This window comes from Guillardia theta, assembly GCF_000315625.1.
Source record: "Guillardia theta CCMP2712 unplaced genomic scaffold GUITHscaffold_177, whole genome shotgun sequence".
In the NCBI taxonomy this organism is placed as follows: domain Eukaryota; class Cryptophyceae; order Pyrenomonadales; family Geminigeraceae; genus Guillardia; species Guillardia theta.
Window position 1 is genome coordinate 71,732 of NW_005434499.1, and position 24,393 is coordinate 96,124.

Below are 24,393 nucleotides of genomic sequence, written 5' to 3' on the forward strand. Positions count from 1 at the left end.
TGACTTCTTGTGGAATAGCAAGGTTTTGGATTCAGATTCGCCCTTTGTCCAGCAATTGTACTACGAGCGCACACTGAGATGTGGTGGTTTTAAGCGATTAACGGCTTGCGATGATGGAACGCAGGTCTATCTCCTTCTCTAGCACCTTTGAGCTGGAGAAAGCTCTACATTATGAATTTGAAGATCACAAACTCTTTCTGGAGCGTTTGCGAGTTGTTGTTATCGAACTTGGTAAGTTGTGTTGATCACTTCTTCACTTGTCAAATCATTTCAGGAACTGTTCTCCACCACTGAAGTTTGTGCTCGCAATGTATTGAAAGTGGACATTCCAATATGCTCACTTGCAACTCACGATGACACGATTGAGCTATGGAAGGATCGTTTGTTGATCCATGCGAGATTGTTGGATAAGTGAGACTTTGAACAGGAGGGACATGATATCTCGGAATCGGAGATGATTTTCCCGAGAATCTGCAGTCAAATGACGGTAACCTATCACATCAAATCTCGCATTCCCTGTCACATCTCTCCTCACGTCTGACTCTCCCGCATCAGCTCTGGCTTGGTGTCTTCCCTTGTTTCAGAAACTCAGAGAATTTCTACGGGCTTCCTCTGTCTCAGTGTCTCAATAACGTGACCAGCTTCCACCGCGTGATCTTATTCTGACGTCAAACTCGAGGTCTTGAATGAGATGCCTTGCTGGGGGAGCAAGACAGTCTCTGAAGAGGACGCTCCTGCGTTTATGGCAAGAAGCTGAGCAGGAAGAGAGAATGGTAATAAAGACATGGTTCAGATGACAAGTGCTTCCTCCAAGTGCAATCTGCCTGGGATTGAAAGATTCAAATCAGATCCCCTGAGACGGTTAGTCGACCTGGTTGAGACGATTGAAGTGATCCTGTCAAGAGCAGATACAAGAACCTGGTGACGGCATGCTCGGTACTCGAAACCTCGAGGCAATGGTCGCGCCAGCATGATGAGCCCTTGTGATGCATTTGCAGACTGGAGAGACCGGCAGCAAAAGAACACTTGCTACACGCCCTGTGCTGCGATACTGTATTCAGATCCCTTCCTCTGTGCTCAAGCCTTCACTCTTTACCTAAACCTTTTCAGGATGCTCTGCATTGGCCTGCGAATGACTGCTTTCGGTTTGCAGCCAGACATGCGTTGAGACCTTGTTTGAGTGAATGTTTAGCATTCCTTTGAAGATGAGCAGGCAGTCAGATGCAGAAACCTTCACTGAAAAGGTGTTGATGCTGATGCAGCAAGACAGGAGATTGAATCCTGAGAGCAACTAGAAGCCTTGACGGTTGTAGCTGAAGCCTTGCACAGTTTCTGAGCCTGTTCGACGACGAGGACGTGAGTTATCACACCAACGTGTTGCAAATGCCATGCGAGGTGAGCCTTGAGTAGTCCTCGTGCTCTTGTTCTCAGACGTTGGCGCCCCAAGAGGAAGTACCTCCGAGGTGTCGCTCCCTGGACATGGGAGACAGCCTTCGCGCCATATCACTTGGAGGACGGGGAGCGGCAAGGGACTGCCATGGCCTTCAGCGACACAGGAAGGAGGCGATGCTGTGAGATGTTGCTGACAGACGAGCCTCAGGTCTGATTGCTGTCGGCGAGAGGCAGTTGGCCTTATGCTGGATACGAGTGCCGTTGAAGAGGAGGATCTGGGTAGGACAAGCGTAGGAAGAAGCGGGAGGAAGGACAAGGAGATGGACATAGTAAGGAGGGGGGTGCCACCTCGAAGATTCTGGTACATTTATGATCATTGAACGATCCAACTTGACTCTTACGAATGACTCATTGAACGATCCAACTTGACTCTTACGAATGACTTCTTCTCATCTCTCCCTTTCTTTTTACCTTGCCTATTCTGCTCAGTCCATTCTGCTCCCATCTCCTTCCGATCCATTTTCGTCTGTCCGCTCGCACTGTCAGGTCTGCTCTCCTCCCTTCTTCCCTTCACTTCACCCCACTTTCTTTTCCTCTTCCATCGAACATCTCCCTCCCTGCTATCCCATGGAACAAGCAGTGGGTCGGTCAAGCTGCTTGCAGGCAGACGGATGGAGCAGCACGAGGTGCCTCCTCCATGTCGTTTTCTTCTCTCTGATGGTGTCGCTTCCATCTCACGTGCCATTGAAAATCGCTCGTGCCGCTCCGAGAGAGTTGGTCCATCTTGCAGCGACATCGAGACGCTTGTCAAAAATCTTCTCGCTGATGTATAGAGGGTCGACAACCTCCATCTTCCCTTCCTTCTCTGGTTGGCAACATCACGCAAACACGTTGCAGGCGAGAAAGAGAATAAACCTGAGACGCGGAAAGGCTGTTGCAGTAGCTCTTCCATGAAGGACACGTCAACCTTGACCGAAGCAGCGCTATCGAACTGCTGCATCCACTTACCCACGTAGGTCTTCATCCACTGCCAGGGGGAGGTGAGTCAGTGCAGGGAGGAGGGAGGAGAGAGAAAGGGAGGAAGGCAGAGAGAAGAGGGGTCTGAGTACAAATGAGGAGTGTGAAGGGATGAAAGAGGAGGGGTATCACCTGGTAATGTTTCGACTCCTTGCTGTCTTGTGACATATCCACCAGCACTTCTAGCACAGCCGTCTTGGTCAACAATCGCATCAGAAGATCTTTCGACGCCTGTCGCAAAGGGGTTGGCTCTTGCAGCGTCCCTGCTGTCAGGGGGGAGTGAGGGGGATCGGGTCGGAGGTTGCAAGGGACCTTTCAGTTGCTGCTTCCAAGCGACAGGCAAGGGTTCGAAGGAAGAGTTTGCACTCTTGAAAATGTTTCTTTCCTTGTGCAGAAGACGAATGTATTCCTGAGAAAAGATAAGAAGGATGAGATCCGCAGACAGATGAGCGGGAAGTAGGACAAGAGGACACGACACCGATCAGCTCTCACGTTCTCTTCCCGGACATGTGACAAGTCCTCCTCAAATTCTTCAACTATACGCGTCGCGATTGAATGAAGGGACTGTAAAATCTCTTTGGGCTTGACAACCTGCCTTGGTTTCAGTGGAGCCCCCGAGACAGAGGTCCTTCACCTCAGTGAACTCGATCTTGGGCATCCCGTTGTTTTCCTTGAGATAAGGGTTCTGCCTCCTTGACGCCGATGCCTGCGCCCATGGCGGCTCCTGGCCGAACACGTTGGTATATGAGTAGTTGGCGTTCCTGAGAAAACGTGCAGACGTGAGCGTTGACCGAACATAGACGATGCGGAGACATACAGGAAATAAGCACACATGAGACTGCTTACCTCAAAGATTCCACCTCTGAAACTCCAGGAGTGTACTGTACATGTATCGTCTGCTCTGATGTCCCTTCCAGCTTTTGTAGATACTCCCTCCAGTTACATGTCAACCCGTCAATCCCATGATAGCATGCTTTGCAATGGTAGTCTGTCATTTTGATCATTTTCAGATGTTTGTGATCAAGAAAATTCTCCATCCACGAAGCCACGGGCTCATTCTGTACAGCAACGAGGAAATGCAGTTTGTTCTGCACTGCTCGTTGCACTAGGAGATTCATCAGCGAGTCAGGAAAGGGAGGAGCACCAGCGTTCCCGTCTTTCAACATGAGAGGAAACTGCAGCCTTGCCTGCCTGCAATCGTTTCGAGCTCTCGGACTGACACATGTCCTCTGCTGGAAACAAAAACTTCCCCTGTTCGCCACAGTCCGCAACCGGTTTACAGCAGGTGTCGACAAGTAGGCGAAGTGAGAGGGTGCACACAGCGGATTCTTTGGGGTCACAGAAAGGGGGAGGGAGAAGGGAAGAGAAGAAAAGAGGAGGAAGAAAGCAGCATGAGACCTCACTCCAACAGCAAAAGCCAACCCGACACGCTTCCCAAAGGCGGGCGCCATGGATGTCGGGGATTAGGATGTTGTACCGGTGTAATTTACTGTGAAAATAATTATAGGGAAGGGGTGGGTCAAATCGGGGGCAGGAAGCGGTGGGGTATTATAATAGATAGAGTGGAAAGGGTGGGGGTGGGGTCAATTTGCATGTGAAGCTTTCAGCTCTGAGATGCGAGTGGAACGTGAAGCAGAGGAAGGGAAGGAGAAGGAGAAGGAGAGGGACAGGGGAGAGGAGAGGAGAGGAGAGGAGAGGAGAGGAGAGGAGAGGAGAGGAGAGGAGAGGAGAGGAGAGGAGAGGAGAGGAGAGGAGAGGAGAGGAGAGGAGAAATTTGGCGAAGAAAGATGCATGAAAATGTGTTTAGTGATTTCGATGGGAGGAGGGCATTTGTCCAGTCTGGAACATGAATGTTGTTTCTATGCTGAGAATATCTTGGCAGGTGTTGTGATCGCAATTGCTTCACGTATGCAATGCAAGCGCTGATCAGGCTCAGCTTTACCTTCCCCCTCTTTCTGTTTCTTGCCTCACTAACCAAGGAGCTCAGCGCAGACCAAACCGCAATGTCTCCCTCCTTCGTTCGCTCGCTTGCTATTCATGCGGGATCGAAGTTTTCAACCCCCGCCTCTTCTTCATGTCGGAGGATCCGCTTCCATTGCGGCATGAGCTCTTCGCATTCCCAAGCTCCGCAAGATCTTCCTGACCGCAGGCTGTGCGTTGCGCCCATGATGGACTGGACGGACCGGTATGACCGTTACTTCCTGCGGTTAATCTCCAAGAACACATGGATGTACTCGGAGATGGTGACGACCTCCGCCATCCTGAATGGCAACCAAGACCGCCTGCTGGGCTTCTTTCCTCAAGAGCACCCCATCGCTCTTCAGTTGGGGGGCAGCGACCCAGAGGACTTGGCCAAGTGCGCCAAGGTCGGGGAGAGCTACGGGTACGACGAGATCAACCTCAACGTGGGATGCCCGTCCGAGCGAGTCTCGACAGGTTCGTTCGGAGCCTGTCTGATGGCTGAGCCGGAGCTCGTGAGAGACTGTGTGGCGGCGATGCGGGAGAGTGTGAAAGTCCCAGTGACTGTGAAGCATCGGATCGGCATCGACCATCTAGACAGCTACGACCTCCTCTGCAAGTTCGTGTCGACAGTGGAGGAGGGAGGATGCAAGACGTTCATAGTGCATGCGAGGAAGGCGATCCTCAAGGGTCTCTCCCCCAAGGAGAACCGCGAGATTCCTCCGCTCCAGTACCACGTCGTCCACCAGCTGAAGCAGGACTTTCCTCAGCTGGAGATCATCATCAACGGAGGCATCACCGACCTCTCTCAGGCTCGCGCGCACCTGGAGCAGGCAGGAAGAGCTGGAGTTGATGGAGGATGACATGAGGGTGCAGGGGATGGATGGCGTGATGATCGGACGATCTGCTTACCATGAACCTTACAAGATCCTTTCTCGAGCTGATATGTATCCTTGTCTACTCTCCTGTCCTCCTACTTCAGCTCCTCTTCCCTGCCTCGCCTTGCCTCGCCTTGTCTCATGATTGATCTTGTCCCTGCAGGGAGATCTACAACGATGTGAATGGATATCACAAGTCTCGACAGCAGGTGCCACGACGTCACGAGGAGGAAGGAAGGGGGGTGAAATGGAGTTTGAGGAGAAGGGGGGAAGGAGTAGGAATGGAAAGCAGTCAAGAGGAGGGAGGGAGGTGGTGAAGGGGGAGGAAGCAAGCCATCAGGAGGGGGGTGGAGTCACGTACTTTCAGATAATTGAGGAGATGCTACCCTTCATTGATGAGCAGCTCAAGGCGGGAGTTTCTCTCAACAGTATCACCCGTCACATGTGAAGATCTTTGAACCCTTCCCCCCTCTCATCTCACTCACTCCCCCTTCCTTCCTTGTATCTCTTTGCTCCATTGCTTCGTTCCTCTTTCCTCTCGGTCTCTCTTCCTAATCCCTCGACTGTTGGTCCTCGTCCCCTCTCCTCCCCTTTGCTAAGTTTCTCAGTTTGTCACCTCTCCTTGCCCGCTCTCCTGTTCTCCTGCCCCTCTCCTGCGAGCGTCCTGCCCTCGTCTTGCCCTCACTTCTCTCGCAGGCAAGGTCTCTTCCATGGCTGCCCCGGCGGCCGGGCGTTTCGTCGCCACCTCTCGTGAGGTTTGTCTTTGAACCTGCTAGGCGTGACCGACGAGCAGGGAGAACGTGCACAAGGAGGGCTCAGGCTCGCACACGCTGTGGAGGTGGGAGGTGAGGGCGGGGGCTGCGGCCTAACGCTGCTGGCAGGGCTGTGGAGAATATCCCAGAAGAGGTTCGTCTGAGGGTGGACGAAGAGATGAGGAGGGAGGAGGAGAAGATTGAGAGTATGGAGGTGTAAGGAATGAATAGTTGTCATGATGTGGAAGGTTTTTGGAGGGGAATGAGGAGGAGAAGGAGGGAGGGGAGGGGAGAGGAACGGGAGGGACGGATGGGTCGAAGTTTTCTCCTCACAGTCTTGCATTCAACCTTTACATCTTTACATTATTACAACATAGACATGAAACAATCAATTTACAAACTTGAGCTGATCCAACCTCTCCGCCCCCATTAGCCATCGAATTTGTTTGTTACATTTCCTTGTCACAATTCTTGTCCACCTTGTTCCTCGTCCTCCTCGTCCTCCACGTCCTTTCATTTTTTTCTATTGATCCTGATATGCATCGCATGCCCATCGAGGATTTTCCCCCCAAAATCCTTGTTGTATCTGCTCCATCGTCAGCTATGCTCTCCTCTCCACTCCCCTCCTCTCCCCTCCTCTCCTCTCCTCTCCTCTCCTCTCCTCTCCTTCCCAGTTCTACCCTCATCCTCCAGTATGACTGACATGACTGGCTTGGCATTCATGGGGATGCGAAGAAGCTCCGAGCAGTCGATGGAGAGTGGGACGCGAGCCCAGCCCTTGGTGCTGACCTGAGGCGCTCGCATGAGATCGAGCGACGCCAGAAGAGCAGAAGGGCAGAAAGAGAAGAGAGCGAGAGCGAGAGGGAGAGCGAGAGGGAGAGGGATAGCGAGAGGGAGAGCGAGAAAGGGGGGTGGGGGAGCGAGAGCGAGAGCGAGAGGAAGAGCGAGAGGGAGAGCGAGAGGGGGAGGGAGAGCGAGAGCGAGAGCGAGAGCTAGAGGAAGAGCGAGAGCGAGAGCGAGAGCGAGAGCGAGAGGGGGGTGGGGAGAGGGAGAGGGAGAGGGGGAGGGAGAGGGAGAGGGAGAGGGGAGAGGGAGAGGGAGAGGGAGAGGGAGAGGGAGAGGGAGAGGGAGAGGGAGAGGGAGAGGGAGAGGGAGAGGGGATAGGGAGATGTGTGAGGGAGAGGGAGGGAGAGGAGACAAGGCAAGGCAAGACAAGGGGAGGGGAATTGCCTTGTATATCTTCTTGTGCCGGAGCTCGAAGCAGATTGTCTCGCACTGTGAGCATGTCAGGCAAGTCACGTGAGGCGTCAATGCCACGTCATCGGCAATCTGGTGAGTCCCATGGTAGTCGATTGTCAGGCAGTTGGCGGGTTGTCCTCCTCCCAGCTCAGCCCTTGCTGAGATCGGAAACTCTTCGATCATGTCCACCCTGTGCAGTTCAAGTTCAGCAGAGCCTCAGCTGGTAGAATGCTTCCCACCTGCTGTCTCGAGCGACGGCGGAGACGACAAGACAAGGTCTGGAGAGCGACAAGATGGCCTTGAGCTCTGACGCTGGACATTCCATGTGTGTCTGATGCGAAGTGAGAGGGAAGGGCAAGTGGAAGAGGAAAGAACAGTGGGTGAGGAGGAGGAGATGCACATTCTCGCTATCTCACCACTTCAATCTTGTAGGCGGTCACGCTGACTCTGTCCGCCTCCTCCTGACTTGCGTTGTCGAATGCCCACTTGGCTTCTCCTTGTGAGGACGATGACAACGTGTCGGTCGTGTTTGCCGTCCGCTCGTCCTCCTCGCTTTCCTCCTTCTTCCCTCCCTTCCCTCCCGTGTAGGTGAACTTCACCCCTGCTGCTGCCACCTCCTCCTTTGTCAGCCCCCGTGACGACCCAGCAACCTTGCGCGAGGGATCGGGAGCGTCAAAGGAGGAGAGAAGAGAGGAGGAGGAAGTGGGGGGGGCAGAGAAAGCAGAGGGAGAGTCAGACATGGCGAAGGCAACTCCTCTGAGAATTTCTTTCTCCCAAGCTGAGGCTTCTTGCACCGTTTCAACAAGCTACAAAGAAACGTCAACAAGATTGCTCCTCCTCATTTGCCCCCTCCCCCTCCCCCTCCCCCTCTCCCTCCCCACTCCTCCCCTCCCCTCCTCCCCCCCATCCTCCCCGTCCCTCTCCCCCTCCCCCTCCTCTTCTTCTTCTTCTTCTTCCTCCTCCTCCTCCTCCTGTTGTCCCGCCTCATGGTTTTACCAGCTCCACGTCGTCGGATCTGTCTTCGAGAATATTTCTCTTCAACTGCACCAGGTGCTCCTGCCTGGATGTCTGTAAATATCTCCTCCGCATGCCCACGTCATCATCCTCCTTCTCCTCCTCTCACTTGCTCGTCGTAACATTCACAAACACGTTATCCAGCTTGATCGTCTTCCACAGATTTGCTTGCAGCTCCTGTTCCTTCTCCTTGAGTTCTACGAAGCTCTTCTCCTCCCCTCTCCTCCTCCTCCTCCTCCTCTCTCACCGTCTCCTCCCGGTGCAGGCAAAGACTACTTCCCATCCTCACCGCGTACATTCGCTTCCACGCCTTTCGCTCGTGAGCAGCACCCACGCGGACCCTCACCCATCCCATTTGTTCCCTCCTCCTCTGCGACTTCGGTTGCGATATCGGACCTCGTGCCTCATCCTCCTCAAGCGACCCAACCCCAGCAGCTGAGCTCGGAGCAGCCGCGCGCTTGGACGAGCTGCGAGCTGAGCGAGGGGCTTCGGGTTTGCTCTTCTCTCTGGCCTGGTCTCGCTTCGCAGCTGGAGGGATGACGTCACGAGGGCGGAGAGAAGTTGGCAAGGAGAGAGGCTGAGGAGGAGGAGGAGGAGGAGGAGAGTCCTTCTGCATCCTGCTGACGGCCTCCACGACAGCGCGTACGTGCCTGTTGATCTCCTCCACCTCTCTGCTCTTTCCCTCCTCCCCGCTGATCTTTGCAAGGCTTTTCATGGCCTCTTGGAAGCGAACAGCCAACGCCTGAAGATGCCACCAGTCATGAATGTCGCAACGAGGAGAAGAAAGAGGAAAGCAGAAGAAGGAATACACGAGGAGGAAGATGGTGCGACGAGGAGGAAGAAGACAGCAGCAGCAGCAGCAGACGGTCACGGAGAAGAACGAGGTCGAGGAGGTGGAGGTGGCGAAGTCGGGGGGATGGGGATTGCTGGGAGATGTACCGGGTCTGTGATAAGGGGGACGACGTCTCTCAGCATCCTCTCTGTGGGGCCGTCAAGACTGACACGACTGACCTCCTGGTCTATCAGGGCATGAGCGTGAAGACTCCATGCTGCCTCTCTCGCCGCCTCAGCCTTCCCTTGCGGCTTCTTGACCTGAGTGGAGACGCGGAAGCTGGAGTTTCTGATTGAAAATCACCAAGTGCCAGGAGAAGGGGCGAGACAGAGACATTCAGTAGAGGAGGGAGGAAGGGAGCGAGGGAGCCAGGAAGCCAGGAAGCGAGGAACAAGAGGATAGAGCAAGAAAGCAGAAAGAAACAAGGCGGACGCACAAAGGCAGAAGCATGGAAGAGAAACAGGCAAGACACAAGAGTTTAAGAACGGGACAAGGGAGAGAGAGGAAACAAAAGGAAAGAGACGAGAAGAGGGAGTAGGGGTGGAGGGAGTAATGTAGTTAGGGAGGATAGAGGAGGGAGGACCTTTTCTTCGGCAAGCTGTCCATGGAGGATCGAGGCAGGTCATGACCGACAGGTTTCTTAAAGACGGAGATCGCATGCTCGCAGCTCTTGAAGTTCAGGTCCAAGACGGCCCAGTAGAAGGTCTCTCTTATGTTGGTCCTCCCATCTGCTCCCTCCCCCCGGAGCTCTAGCATCAAGAAGGCATCACGACCGGCCTCGACGAGCAGCTTCCTGCTCAACACGAGCTGCTTGTTGACGATGCCGAGGAAGAGGTCGAGGTTCTTCTCCTCCTCCTGCACGTTGACTGCAAGTGCGTCAAACTGTTTGACTGCCATCCCGTCCTGCGACTTCAGGGACGGTAAGACCGTCCAGTGCAGCTTTAGCTTCGTTCTCTTGGGTCGCGACACCATCACTACCTCCACGTTAACCACCATTGCCTCAACCTGCTCCTCCCATCGTCCCTCCGTCTGGGCCCGAGCAGCCTTAGCCAGCTCCTTCCTCGCATACTGCGGGAGACTGGAGGCAGCAATGAGGTGCTGCATCCAAGAGTCGATGTCAAGCTCGTCAAACCCCACAAGAAGAAGGTCGCCGTCGCTCTCCTTCCTCTTCCTCTCCTGCACAACGATGCAGTTCTGAGCGAAGCTGCAGTGGCTGACGAACTTGCCTGTGAGGAGGACGGAGGTGGAGGGAGAGGAAAGGAGCGACTTGGAGTCTTTGAAGATGTGGAGGGAGGAGCCCTGGATGACTCCAAACCCGCTCCTCCATCGCTTGTCCTCGAACCTCCTCCACGTCACGTATCCCTGCCGCTGCTCAAACTCCGTCATGCTCGCCACCAGCGCCGCGTCCTTTCGCCACTGGCGGTCTCTCTCGGTCTCCACCCAGACATTGGGGAGAGGGGCGGAAGGGATGGGCTTGCTGGACTGAGCGGCGCGGAGGTCGGCTATGTGGCCGAGAAGCTTGAGGCGGTTGGTCTGACTCTTCATGCCCATGTCGAGGAGGTCCAGGTCTGTCAGTTCCATCAGCTCCGTTGCGTCGATCTTGTTGACGGCAAACATGTCCCGATACTGGCCGAACCCCATCCCCTTGAGCCAGAGCAGCACCGAGTTGGTGGAAGTCGAGATCTGAAACCATTGATGAGCGACAAGAGCGGAAAGGAAGAGGAGAAGGAAGGAGAAAAGCGAGCAGGGCGAGGGGGAAGGAGGAAGAGAGTTGAGGAAAACCTTAAAGTTGACTGTGCTGACTCCTTTCCGATCAGCCTCGTCTGCCTTCGCCGCCAGTTCCTTCATCCTCTCTGACGCGAAAGTCTGCCAGTTCCTCTCCTCCTGCACGTGCACAGGCTCTAACGCCTCCTCGTCTTGTTTGCGAATCTTAGATGCCGGCGCCTTCCAATCGATCTTCTTGCCGAGAGATGGGTTGAGGTTGCCTTGACTGGCAAACGGAGACTTCGACAGGGACTGAGAGGAAAGCGAAGAGGTTGTCGAGACTTGATCTGTCGACCTTCTCAAATCCTCTGATTCCAAGACCTCCGTCTCATGAGAGGAGGAGGAGGAGGAAGAGGAGGAGGAGGAGGAGGAGGAGCGTTGGACAGCAATCTCCAGCTTGTTTGTATTTCCATGTTTTTCTTGAATGTTTGCTCGAAATGGTGTATGTTGACGGGGCGAAGGCTCTTGTCCAAACTCTTGTCGCATCTGCATCGCGACATTTCCGGGCATCTTGTCAGGTGCGGTCACCGCCTCCTGCTCCTTCAGTGCAGCAGGATTCGCTACCAAATCTTGAGCCGCCAAGTGGTTGCTTTGAGTGCTAATGAGATCAGAGGAGACAAAGGAGAGGTTGTCTCCGTACGAGCTTCTCAATTCTTGGCCGTGAGCATCTCTAAACTCGTGAATAGGCTGTGGGTTCACGGTCGACTGCTCGTCTTCCAGCCTGTCAGATTGTACGTGGTTGTCCTTCTTCTGCTTGAACACGCTCGAAAATATCTTTGCGATCGAACCTTGCTTCTTCGGGGGGTTTGCGGTTTCCAGACCTCCATCAGTCTTCACGGCAGGAGTAGCGACAACAGAGGTAGAAGCAGAAAGTGCAGGGTCAGGAGGAGAAGAAGCATGAATAGGATGAAGCTGAGTAGTAACGGCTGCACTGATGTGAGCATTGACAGAAGCAGCAGCCGCAAGATTAGAAGCTGAAGAAGTTAGGACATGAGGCTGAGACTGAGGCTGAGGCTGAGACTGAGGCTGAGGCTGAGGCTGAGGCTGAGGCTGAGGCTGAGGCTGAGGCTGAGGCTGAGGCTGAGGCTGAGGCTGAGGCTGAGGCTGAGGCTGAGGCTGAGGCTGAGGCTGAGACTGAGACTGAGGCTGCAGAGGATTGAGATGAGAAGATGCAAAAGGAGTAGGATGCGAGGTGTCCTTCAGTTGCTCCTGCGAAATTGGAGAGGATATTTGAAAACTTGAGATGGCTTGAGCTGCAAAACTTTTGCGAGCTGTAACGATGTCAAGAGAGGAACGTCGTCTGTACCGGGTTCACCTTCAAAGTCGATTGAATTCGACGAGTTGCTGACCAGTGAAGATTCGCCAGAAGTTTGAAGCCTGTGAAAACCTGATTGAACAAAATGGTTCACGTGACACGGTGACAGGAACACACATGTCGTTGTTGTGAAGCATCGCGGAGCTTGATGTCGATTGCTGCATTGTCTGATTTATCGATGTCAATCATGAGATCAGATGAAAAAAAATCTACTCTCACTTGCACAGGCTCCTCCTCATCTTCCTCGACCTCCTCCCCCTCTTCCTCAAGGGTGTAGAGTTTTCCGATTTGCAAGGCATCAGGAATCAGTGTCTGCACCAACAGACGTCAATCACAGCATCTTCGACTTGCTGCCTTACTTGTGCTTGTGGAACCTGTTGACCTTGAGTGGTGCTGGCCGGCTTCGGAAAAGAGATCGGGGGAGGCTGGACGATCTTTTGCTGTTGTTGGGGGAGGGCAGGAGATAACGAAGATGAGGACTGGGCTGGGGGCGAATGCTGAGAGCCAGATGGAGGTGAGTGCTGAGAGCCTGTTGGCGAGGGAGAAAAAGAGGGAGAGGAAGGAGTGACAAGATTAGGAGGAGGCGACGAGATAGATTTGTTTAAAGAAGAGGAAGATGGCGAGGGAGGCGATTGTTGATTGTTGAGGTTCGGGGGAGGAGCTGCCAGTCAGGTGAGAAAGGGATGGAATATGCTTACTGAGTCTTATACCTTGAGGTGACAGCACAGGCTGAATCATTGGAGCCACGTTCGGTTTTGTCTTGCTCTGGTTCGCATGACCGCTCTTGAGTAGTTGAGCTGGTGTGGGTCGTGCAAACAAGCTGCCTGTTCCGAGATGCGCCGAGAGGTCGTCAGAGTTTGACATTCGCATCCTCGCTATGTCTGTGCCAGTCGCCATGGCTGTCTTGGCTTTCTCGGGGTTGGCGTATGCTCCAAACCCTGGGGCTGACTGGATATCGGGAGGAAAGTTTGAATCAACAGTTGGATCTGCCTGCGCCACGGCAGGGCTGCTTTCTTGTACCTTTGGCTCTTTTTTCTTCATTCTCGCGTCTTGATTGGAAAATGATGGTTTTGGCAATGCCGAGTTGTCGTCACCATGATCTTGTGGAGAAGCCGAAACGCTTTTGACAGGAAGAGGGATAGTCTTATTAGTGGAAGCCTGCTCACGACTCTTGTCCTGATCCTGATCCTTGAAGAAGATTGGTTTTGCTCCCGTCGGCAAGGACTTGGTCTTCTTAACAATATGATTCGTCTTTCCATGCCTATTTTCACCATTCTTTTCGAAGAATGCCTGTCATGGTTTCAGTTTTGCAAACAGCCATCTCACGTCCGGGAGGTCAACTTGGCACCTTAGCAGCAGAGACTCCAGGGAGAGAGGAGGAGCTGAGGGCTGCATCTACCATCTCTGCCTCCTCCTCCAGCCTCTTCCTCGCCGCCATCACCTTCGCTAGCTCCGAGTCCATGCTCGGTGTCACCCTTCAAGACTTCACCGCCACCATCCAATAAATCCCACCCACCCCTTGCAGGAAGTTTCTACCATGACCCTTCAATCAGACCACCCCTCCTAATGTCTGAATTACTGAGGGTACGGGTGCTTCAGAGGCAAGCACCCACCCTAGCACTCGGTACCCACCACCGGCACACACCAGCAGTGATTCCCCACCGTGAACAGCACTGGGCCCGCCTCTGACTCAGAGTTTCCAGAAGGGGATGGCCCGTCGATTTCAACGGTCAGGAATGTGCTGAGGAGTTGAACAGTACGGAGGAGGGGAGGGGCGAAGAGGGAGCGAGTGAGAACAGGTCACAAGAAGACCCTTCTCGTTGATAGAGGATACAATGTCTCTTGCTTCAGTTGAAGCGGGCTCCATCACATCCCGCGCTCAGCATGAATCGGGAGGCGAGGCCTACGATGACGGTCCGTCTCTCATGGCTAAGCTCGGAACAGAGCAGTTCTGCCATCCCCTAGGAGGGGAAGAGGTTGCGGATGTGTCTCACTTCAACCCGCCTTCGTCTGCCCTCATCGATGCTGGCAGAGCTCAACACCCGATGCGCGGAATCATTCACTTTCTGGGAACCGACCAAAAAAGTGGGCAGTACGTGAACCCTGGAGATAAAGAGGCAGTGCTGCAAGCCATGGCAGGGCATATCGAAAGAATCAAGAGACATGTCTGCAAGAGAAGAGCCGACAATGAGGAGTTGCAGCATATGGTGTATATGCTCATCTTTGAGAACCCTACCTACGACGAAAACATCGCATGTCGGTTGTCGAACACTAGAAAGATCATGGCCGACATCTCCAACATGGAGAAGTATGTTGCATGTCCTCTGACAGTTGAGAACCCAAGAACGATGAGAATTGATCTAGTGAGAAAGTCTCTGTATGACGAGACGGCAAACGTTGCAAGAGAGATGGCGGAGATGGGGCACCTAGTGGAGGTTTATGAAGAGATCGTGAGGTTAAGGGGCAAGATGTCAGAAAACAACGACAACATCCGTCAAGATCTCGCAAGGCTGCGACGACTGGAATTGATTCGAGAGTTTGTGAGGGAGCATGGCTACATTAACATAACCTCATGCGGGTGGCAGCGAGGGAGGCAGGAAGATGTGCTTGGTGTCTCAGCCAACTACTCTTGGAGCAGGTACGTGTGGAACTCCCCCTCTTCCGAGTTCCATCCTCTTGGTTTGCCAGGAGGAGCTTGGTTCCAGGTCGAGCTCCCCCGCGGGCTGGAAGTGTGTCCCTCCTTCTATTGGCTTAGGCACGGGGACGACGGTTGTGCGCAGGCTCCGGGGATCCGAGGGGACAGCGACTGCAGCGTGTGGGATATGGAGGGGCGAGTAGCTCTCAGTGGAGGCGTTCCTGAATCCTCCTGGGGCCACACAACCAGCGGGAAGGAAAAGTTTCGAGGATCAGCACTGACAAATTGGGAGCTGTGGGGCTCATTGGATGGAAGGAGGTGGAAACTCTTAAGCGAGCATACACAAGATACGTCGCTGCACGGCGCATGGAAGCATCAGATGTGGAGAATCGAAAACATTGGAGAGGAAAAGTTTCGCTTCTTTAGAGTCATCATGACGGGGCCGTCAAACAACGGAGGATATTCCCTCTTCTGCTCGGGATTTGAAATCTTCGGAAGGATCGGGGAGGAGGAGGATGAGAAGCCGCCGCCTACTCCACCGATGCATCTGAGCTACATGTATCCTCAGGAGGTTCACGTCGTCAACGGGTATCCCATCGTCGAGAACCCTTGCTCGCTCGAGTCCGGGACCAACGAAGGTTCATGCAAGATTAGCTTCTCTATCTGGCCAGACCTCCCGCAGGGTCTGCTGCTAGACGAGGCATCGGGGACGATTTCGGGGACTCTGAAGAAGGAGGAGTTGGATGAGGACTGGTTGAACATGGTCCTCGCTGCCAAGCCCATCTCCTTCCGCGTGACTGCCAGCAACTTAGTCGGCAAGGCTGAGACTGTGATCCGCATGCTCTTCCTCCTTCCGCCGGAGCTGCTCAAGTACCACCACACGGACGTGACGTACGAGCTGGGACAAGAGCAGATCGCCTTCTCTGCTGAGCTCCTCGCCGAGAACTTTGCAAAGGGCTGGAGAGAACCAGAGTTTGGCCCTATCGACCTGCCCCGAACTGTCTCTTCCAACTCTGCTGACTTTGCGCTGGGTTCGAGCTTCGTGTGGACGGACAGTATCGCTGTGTTCACAAGGAGAGGAAAACCTGTCAGTCTGACTGGTAGCTGGCCGATGTTTGACGTGTCTCCTCCGCTTCCTGCTGGGCTTCACGTTGATCCCACAAATGGCAGGTTGACCTTCACGTGCCTCCTTGTCCTCTCTCTCATGCTCTCTCCCTCGCGCTCTCTCCGTTTCGCTCCGTCCGTGCTCCCTCTCAATTTGTTCACAATCTTTGCAGCATCGTTGGAGTCCCGCAGGAAGAGCGGGCAGGAACATGGGAGATAACAGCATGGAATCCTGTGGGGTATGTGAAGACAAGTGTGAAGATGCAGATCCTGCTTCCCCCAAGCAACATGTCCTACGACTATGAGGAAGCGGTCCTTATCAACGAGGTCGAGATCGGGACAAACCACTGCCAGTAAGCATTAGGGAGGACAAGGGGGTGGGGAGGGAGACAGAGAGTTGAGGGCGAGAGATAGAGTGGAAGCTGATGGAAGGAGAAAAAGGGGGAGAGATGAAGGGAAAGTCGGCTGAGAGAGGAAGAGGAGGGAGGGAGAGAGAGAGGAGAGAGAGAGAGGAAGGAGGGACTGAAGGAGCTGCAGGGTGAAAGGAAGCCGTCCTCTACAGTTCAAAGCGGATTCTCTGCCTCAGGGATTGAAGTTGAACGGTGATGATGGAAGGATCACAGGATCGCCGCAGCAGTTGGACACAGACTTTCGCAAGTATGCTGTCAGATGTGCTAACCAAGTAGGCGAGACTCTCGTGATGTTGAGCCTCATGTGCAGCAAGCCGATCACCACGCAAGACGACGTGAATGTTATCTGTGAGATGTCAACGTTGCTGACAAGGTGGCAGAACGAGAGGCTTGTCAACAAGGACGTTGAGGCAAGGGTTGGCCAGAAAGTGCGAGGGACGGAGGCGTTTATCAAGCAGATGCGGATGAAGGGACTGAAGGATCCTTCTGCGACCTCTGCAAGAAATGCTCATGACAACATGAGATCCAACAAACTCGTCCAAGCGGTTGAACTTCAATCGTCTCTCCTTCCCTCACCTCTTCGCATCTGCTCTGTTCTGCTATCATCTCGTGTTGCCTCTCGTCCCTGGTCTGTCGTCCTCCTTGTCGTCCTCCTTTCCTCTTCATCTTTCCTCCTTCCTCCTCCCGTTCGGCCTGGTCTCCCTCCAACATCTGACTGCACGTGCTCCTTCCGCCTGCTGGTATCCTGACTGAGCCTTGCAGGGTCGGGAGCTCCTCAGCTCTCGTCAACCGCTCACACGGGATCTCAGAAACGAAGCAGCGGCAGGACGAGGGATAATAACCGATGTCTTCATGGACGGCAACGTCTGTCAGGTTCGGTGGGACAACACGGGCCTCGTCTCCTTGTACAGCACGGGCAGGGACGGCGAGTACCAGCTCGCTCTCTGGGGGACGGCAAAGCAGCTGCAGCTACACTGGAAAACTCTCCCTGCTCCCACTCGCCGCTCGCTGCATGACGACCTCGACTTCCTTGTGGACGAGTTCCTGCAGGAGTTCAATATCCTGGCTCCTCGTCTTCATCCTCCCTGCGACCGCCAGAGACTCGTGGGCCTCTCTCACTCGCACATGCATCCTGCTATCGAGCGCGACTCGTGTCCTCGAGGCAGTGGCTTGCTGCAGGTAAGGCGAGAGCTTGTACGGCCCCTGTAGTGACATTTTCGAAGAGAATTATCCATGAACTCGATCTAGGTTGGATGGAGTCGAGGAAATCTCTGGAGGTGTGTAGAGATGCTTGTGATTGACCGAAAGCTTGCTCTAATTTATCTTTCCTCTTCTCTCTCCTTTCTTCTTCTCCTCCTTCTCTACCTCGCTTCCCTTACGCGTCTTCGCCTCGTGAACGTTCAGGAAGCTTCCCTCTGGATGGCGTTACAAACTCGTGACCGAGTAGTTGGAATGTCGATTGACTGGGATCCCTACATTGCCTTCATGGAGTTCATGCAGAGAAGAGAGACGTTCCGACAGGAGGGAGAGGAGGAGAGACGGACAAGTGAGGTAGGGCGGGCCGAGATCAGGAGACAACGAGAAGAGAAGGAGAGCACAGAGATGGACAAGGGGATGAGGAGGAGGGTACAATTCGTGGAGGTTTGGTTGTTCATCGACAAAGAGCTTCGGTATGCTCTGCAAGACAATTTCTCTGAGAGGGAACGAGTGCATGCGATCTTTGAGCACGAGAGGCGGAACGTGAGGAGGCTGAACAAGCAGCAGTTTATCAAGAACGCGATGCTCATGCGTGCGGGGATGAACCTCAACATCTCTCGCCGGAAGTTTGAGCGCCTGTTTGACAAGACTGACACGGACCAAGACGGCTACATCAGACTCTCCGACGCCTGGCACACCCTGACAGTGCTGGAGCTGAGGCAGACCTCTCGTCGGTCCGAGGAAGACTTCACCTGGGAAGAACTAATTCGTCAAGTCCAGCAGAGACCAGCTGGGCTTCTCTCAGGAGCGGGAGACGTCCATGAAGTGGTGAACAATCGAGTGTGCGCTCCTTTTAGCAACTTTGAGGTCCAGAGCAAGAGAAAAGCTCTACAGCACTCGAGGCGATAGGAGCGATGCTAATATGTCTGTACACGAAGTTGATGTTCCTTTCTCCTCAAAATCTCCCTTGCCCCTGCATGAATGCAGAGGACGGCAGCGGATATCCTCCTCCCATTCTGCCTCCCCCCGGCATGGTCCCTCTGCTCCTGTCGCGAGCCGCTTGCTCGCTCTGCTGCACACCCCGTATGCAGAAGGAGCAGTAGGGTATTCCTGGCTTATGATCCAGGAGGTAGAAGCTCGCCTGTAGCAGGTCTCACTTCTCTCCCTCCTCTCGCGTCCTTCCCACCTGAAGCTGCGCATTGCAGAGGGCACAGCGAAGGCACTCGGGATGCCACTGCTTCTGCATAGCGGTTGTGACGGTTCCTGCAACCTTTGTCACTTGTCTCAGGCGCGACATGGTTACCTGCCTGTTATGGCCATGTGACAGCGAAAACACCGAGGAGCAATGTCACTGTTGTCGAAGGTTTAGGATCGAAAAAAGTATTCCTAGGCAAATACCGAGCAAAACAAGCCTCGCAGTATTGTCCGCCGAGATGTTCGCGAAAAGACACCTTCGTCTACAAGAAAAATATCATTAGCAAAAACAGAAAAGGATATTGTCAATCTCCTCTTATGGTCAGCCCTTGCAAACATTATCTCATGTTCATGTCACCCATTCTAAATTTCGTCTACTCTGAGAATAATCTTCTGACCTTAATGTCAACCTAAACATCATCACTAGTCAAAATAGTTCTTCTTACCTTATCTCCTGCAACCTTCTGACTCTTCAATTCTCCGCCGCATCCACTGCACTTCAAGCTGGATGATGGTTGACTGATCGCACCTCCTCCTCCCCCATCCCCTTGCCGACTTTGCCCAAAGGAGGCAGCAGCAGCGTCAGTGTCCAGCGGCTTCTCCTCCGCACCACTGTGAGACAGTTCTTTGGGGTCGGGCAAGTCTGCAAGAGGCTTCTTGTTACCTCCTGTCCCTTTTTCTTTGCGCTGTTTCTTCTCATTTGCCTTGTCTCTTTTAACCTTCTCGTTCTTGGCTTCTTCGGCAAGCATCTGTTTCACTCGCTTCTTATACGGGAGTTTTCGACCCTTCTTTGAACCATTTGAGTTGTCAGATACAACTCCTGATGTGGTTGTTTCGAGGGAGAATGACTCTTTGCTGTTTCTTTGAGCAGCTTGAGCCTTGACACCTTTGTTCCCCAGGCTCATTTGCTTCAACTGATTGTTGAGAGGCGAAACATCACTTCCTTTCGGAATTTTACACTCAACCGCCTTTCCCCTGTTCATGAGGTTCAGCATTGAAGCAGAGATGCAGGTGAAGCAAGTTCTTATCAACCTTTTTTGCGGAGATAGTAGTTTTTGATGTATTGTCGAGACGAATGACTGGATCTACCGTTATGGAAGCAAGCAAAAAGCGCATCAGTACCTGTTTGAGTGCCAATGTCATAGTTTCCCACACCAATGCATGTCTGAATGACATTGTCAAACTCAAAAGGTAAGAGAGCAGCTGGTTGAAGCGCATCACCCTCGTAGGCTTACTGCTCCCTGCTTATCCACAGAGAGGAACAAGTTTCGTTTGGTTTCCCTGTCTTCTGGAATGAATCTTACCTCCGGGAATTTCCTTGCGGTCACTATTCTAAGCTGATCTGGTCTGTGAGCAGAAACGCAGGGGGCAGGGAAAGGAGGCACCTTCTTTGTCGCAGGATCTTGAAGAGGAAGAACAGTTCCGTTCTTCTAAGTGTCAGCAAACGGTAAGCAATTGAACCTGCTGACCTGAACGAGATGTCCGTCATGGCAGAACTCAATGGGTTGGTCAAGAACTACATGTTTGAACTGTAGAACCACATTTTCTCTCATGCGCCTTAGAATATTCAAGCAGGCCTCAAACGGAGAGAGCCACTTGCCATTAGCAATCTCTCTGCTAGAAGCGCTTGGCAAATCTAGAATTTCTACGAAGATCCTTGAAGAAGATTCCAACCTGGGTGACACATCGACCTTACTGCTTTGATCAATCCGAAGATATTGCAGTTTCTCTGCTTTGTCCTGGAGTGAGCAGATAAGCCAAGGACAGTCCTGCTGGAAGGATAGATTGAATCCGTAAGGTTCGTTTTGCAAAACTAAGGCGAGTTCAGCCTCGTTCGCTTTGATAGCAAGATGTGTTTGATCTGCTGTCTGAATTTTTGTATCGATTAGCTTCAGGATGCTCAGGTTTTGTTCTTGTCATGTGCGCTGGCAACGAATACTGCAGACTCGTTGGCATTTCTCGCACAAAACCTTGCTTGGTCGCATCGTAGGGAGAGGAAGTATCCCGCACTGTTCTTGAAGCGCAGAGCAGGGTGAGAGGAAAGCAAGATGGGCCAAACATGGTTGTGCAGAGGAGTGAGATGATCAGCTTCCGCAAACCACCCGAGCAGCAGCTGGATCAGAACCAGCAGCCGCCCTACTGCGCGCCCTGCCATTCGCAGTCTCCCCTCTATCTTGCCAGCGCCGGGTACTCCTGCCAGCATCTGTACGGTCACCCATCACGCAGGTCCCCCATCATGGTCACCCATCAGTGATCGGATCGCTGAGTCGGGAGTACGGTCAGTGTGGCGCTGAGGGCCGAAGTGGCCAGCCGTAGCACTCGGCAGTCACTAGCTCCGTACGGTGACCGTGCCGGCGGCAGTAGGAAACAAGGCTTGATATCAGTCACGGCGTGCTATGATCGGACTCTCACGAATCTTGAGTTGCGGGGCGGTACTACGTACGGTCGACGCCGGATCCGAGTCGCCGGTCCCAGGTAGAACACTCAGTGGCTCCGAGAGGCGGGAGCAGCCGCCGCTCGCCGGGAACGTTCCCGGACCCCGGACCCGAGCTTCAATTCATTGACTGGGACTAGGCTTCAAGGATACTATCAGTCACGGCATGCTCACTGAGTCAGTCGGGCTAGCCTCCGGTTCGCCCGCCCCCTCCCGGGGTTCGCCCCGGGCCCGGCCCCCCCGGGGACTCCCGGAGACGGACTAACGCATGGAAGAACGGCGGCTGGCTCCCAGGTACCAGCCTGATAAACTATGAGATTGAAATCTCATCCTCCTTTATGACCGTACTGCCCGACCGGCCCGTCGCTGAGTCAGTGGGAGCGATATAGGTAGACATCGGTTGATACTTGATGATTTGCGGCTGAAAAGCTCATCTTGCGAGCACATGTGGATGGCCTTGCGGGACGTGCGCAAAGGAGATGGCGAGAGGGAGAGGGAGAGGGAAAAGGAGAGAGGAAGACGGAGACGAAAGGGATAGGGAGAGGGAAAGCAGCAAGAAAAGAGCCTTTCCTGCTCTTCCTCTCCCAGTTATGTTTCGCCAACTGCCATGCAATACTCTCCCTCTCCTTCTCGCCTTCCTCTCCCTCTCCTCCCTCTTCAATGACTCTATGACTGTATGAATCAAGTCATTGAGTCATAGAGTCATTGAGTCATAGAGTCATAGAGTCATAGAGTCATAGAGTCATTCAGTCATAGAGTCATTCAGTCATACAGTCATGGAGTCATAGAGTCATAGAGTCATTGATTCATTGAGTCATAGAGTCATAGAGTCATAGAGTCATAGAGTCATAGAGTCATAGACTGATTGAGTCATAGAGTCATTGAGTCATTCAGTCATAGAGTCATTGAGTCATTGAGTCATTCAGTCAAAGAGTCATGGAGTCATAGAGTCATTCAGTCATTGAGTCATAGAGTCATGGAGTCATGGAGTCATTGAGTCATAGAGTCATGGAGTCATTCAGTCATAGAGTCATAGAGTCATTGAGTCATTCAGTCATGGAGTCATTGAATCATGGAGTCATTCAGTCATTGAGTCATTCAGTCATTCAGTCATAGAGTCATAGAGTCATTGAGTCATGGAGTCATTCAGTCATTGAGTCATTGAGTCATAGAGTCATAGAGTCATGGAGTCATTCAGTCATAGAGTCATAGAGTCATAGAGTCATTGAGTCATAGAGTCATTGAGTCATAGAGTCATAGAGTCATAGAGTCATAGAGTCATTCAGTCATAGAGTCATTGAGTCATAGAGTCATAGAGTCATAGAGTCATGGAGTCATAGAGTCATGGAGTCATTCAGTCATGGAGTCATTGAGTCATAGAGTCATGGAGTCATTCAGTCATAGAGTCATAGAGTCGTAGAGTCATTGAGTCATAGAGTCATGGAGTCATTCAGTCATTCAGTCATTGAGTCATAGAGTCATAGAGTCATAGAGTCATTCAGTCATAGAGTCATAGAGTCATTGAGTCATTCAGTCATAGAGTCATAGAGTCATAGAGTCATAGAGTCATTGAGTCATTCAGTCATAGAGTCATAGAGTCATTCAGTCATAGAGTCATAGAGTCATAGAGTCATAGAGTCATAGAGTCAGTGAGTCAGAGTCATGGAGTCATAGAGTCATTCAGTCATAGAGTCAGAGTCATAGAGTCATTCAGTCATAGAGTCGTAGAGTCATAGAGTCATAGAGTCATAGAGTCATGGAGTCATTGAGTCATAGAGTCATTCAGTCATAGAGTCATAGAGTCATGGAGTCATAGAGTCATGGAGTTCATTAGAAGTGCATAGAGTCAATTGAGTCATTGAGGTCATCGGAGTCATTCAGTTCAATTGGAGGTCAATTGAGTCATCGTAGAAGTCAATAGAGTCCATAGAGTCATCAAAGTCATAGAGTCATTGAGTCATTGAGTCATAGAGTCATAGAGTCATTCAGTCATGGAGTCATGGAGTCATAGAGTCATTGAGTCATGGAGTCATAGAGTCATGGAGTCATAGAGTCATTGAGTGACATAGAGTCATAGAGTCATAGAGTCATTGAGTCATAGAGTCATAGAGTCATAGAGTCATAGAGTCATAGAGTCATTCAGTCATAGAGTCATGCAGTCATTGTAGAGTCATTGAGTCATAGAGTCATGGAGTCATAGAGTCATAGAGTCATTGAGTCATAGAGTCATAGAGTCATAGAGTCATAGAGTCATTCAGTCAAGTTCAAGATCATGGAGTCATACAGTCATGGAGTCATGGAGTCATAGAGTCATAGAGTCATAGAGTCATAGAGTCATAGAGTCATAGAGTCATAGAGTCATAGAGTCATAGAGTCATCGAGTCATAGAGTCATAGAGTCATAGAGTCATAGAGTCATAGAGTCATAGAGTCATAGAGTCATAGAGTCATAGAGTCATAGAGTCATTGAGTCATAGAGTCATAGAGTCATGGAGTCATTGAGTCATAGAGTCATTCAGTCATAGACTGATTGAGTCATTCAGTCATAGAGTCATAGAGTCATAGAGTCATAGAGTCATGGAGTCATTCAGTCATTCAGTCATTGAGTCATTCAGTCATAGAGTCATAGAGTCATTCAGTCATAGAGTCATTGAGTCATAGAGTCATAGAGTCATAGAGTCATAGAGTCATAGTCTCGGAGTCATTGAGTCATTCAGTCATATAGTCATTGAAATACAGTCATTCAGTCATAGAGTCGTACACTCATTCAGTCATAGAGTCATGGAGTCATGGAGTCATAGAGTCATAGAGTCATTCAGTCATAGAGTCATTGAGTCATATAGTCATAGAGTCATAGAGTCATTGAGTCATTCAGTCATAGAGTCATGGAGTCATAGAGTCATAGAGTCATTGAGTCATTCAGTCATTGAGTCATAGAGTCATTGAGTCATAGAGTCATTGAGTCATTCAGTCATAGAGTCATGGAGTCATTGTAGAGTCATTGAGTCATAGAGTCATGGAGTCATAGAGTCATAGAGTCATTGAGTCATAGAGTCATAGAGTCATAGAGTCATAGAGTCATAGAGTCATTGAGTCATTCAGTCATGGAGTCATAGAGTCATAGAGTCATGGAGTCATTGAGTCATAGAGTCATAGAGTCATAGAGTCATAGAGTCATTCAGTCATAGAGTCATTCAGTCATAGAGTCATTGAGTCATAGAGTCATAGAGTCATAGAGTCATACAGTCATTCAGTCAT

The 24,393-nt window shown here is 52.1% G+C and overlaps 5 protein-coding genes across 5 annotated transcripts; 2 read left to right on the forward strand and 3 right to left on the reverse strand.

The window, feature by feature from the left end:
- Positions 1 to 2,126: 2,126 nt before the first annotated feature.
- On the reverse strand, positions 2,127 to 3,860 carry GUITHDRAFT_120315 (hypothetical protein; the record flags this gene model as incomplete). Its single annotated transcript, XM_005820436.1, has 9 exons — positions 2,127 to 2,257; positions 2,308 to 2,419; positions 2,542 to 2,672; positions 2,722 to 2,818; positions 2,902 to 3,000; positions 3,044 to 3,170; positions 3,256 to 3,514; positions 3,554 to 3,600; positions 3,808 to 3,860. 9 exons carry the CDS (start codon positions 3,858 to 3,860, stop codon positions 2,127 to 2,129), a joined length of 1,056 nt encoding a protein of 351 aa, XP_005820493.1.
- A 651-nt stretch (positions 3,861 to 4,511) lies between these two features.
- GUITHDRAFT_81327 (hypothetical protein) lies at positions 4,512 to 6,000 on the forward strand (the record flags this gene model as incomplete). Its single annotated transcript, XM_005820437.1, has 5 exons — positions 4,512 to 5,216; positions 5,245 to 5,315; positions 5,410 to 5,425; positions 5,587 to 5,690; positions 5,943 to 6,000. The coding sequence occupies 5 exons, from the start codon at positions 4,512 to 4,514 to the stop codon at positions 5,998 to 6,000; spliced, it is 954 nt and encodes a 317-aa protein (XP_005820494.1).
- Positions 6,001 to 6,511: 511 nt separating this feature from the next.
- On the reverse strand, positions 6,512 to 13,624 carry GUITHDRAFT_120317 (hypothetical protein; the record flags this gene model as incomplete). Its single annotated transcript, XM_005820438.1, has 16 exons — positions 6,512 to 6,584; positions 6,702 to 6,787; positions 7,298 to 7,427; positions 7,477 to 7,568; positions 7,654 to 7,887; positions 8,234 to 8,297; positions 8,361 to 8,428; positions 8,541 to 8,993; positions 9,191 to 9,371; positions 9,667 to 12,118; positions 12,163 to 12,224; positions 12,280 to 12,329; positions 12,382 to 12,474; positions 12,522 to 12,691; positions 12,873 to 13,452; positions 13,511 to 13,624. 16 exons carry the CDS (start codon positions 13,622 to 13,624, stop codon positions 6,512 to 6,514), a joined length of 4,902 nt encoding a protein of 1,633 aa, XP_005820495.1.
- A 373-nt stretch (positions 13,625 to 13,997) lies between these two features.
- On the forward strand, positions 13,998 to 18,417 carry GUITHDRAFT_120318 (hypothetical protein; the record flags this gene model as incomplete). The annotated part of the gene is made up of 6 exons (XM_005820439.1): positions 13,998 to 15,967; positions 16,075 to 16,254; positions 16,439 to 16,856; positions 17,074 to 17,490; positions 17,535 to 17,588; positions 17,716 to 18,417. 6 exons carry the CDS (start codon positions 13,998 to 14,000, stop codon positions 18,415 to 18,417), a joined length of 3,741 nt encoding a protein of 1,246 aa, XP_005820496.1.
- A 244-nt stretch (positions 18,418 to 18,661) lies between these two features.
- On the reverse strand, positions 18,662 to 19,697 carry GUITHDRAFT_120319 (hypothetical protein; the record flags this gene model as incomplete). Its single annotated transcript, XM_005820440.1, has 2 exons — positions 18,662 to 18,811; positions 19,149 to 19,697. 2 exons carry the CDS (start codon positions 19,695 to 19,697, stop codon positions 18,662 to 18,664), a joined length of 699 nt encoding a protein of 232 aa, XP_005820497.1.
- Positions 19,698 to 24,393: the final 4,696 nt, after the last annotated feature.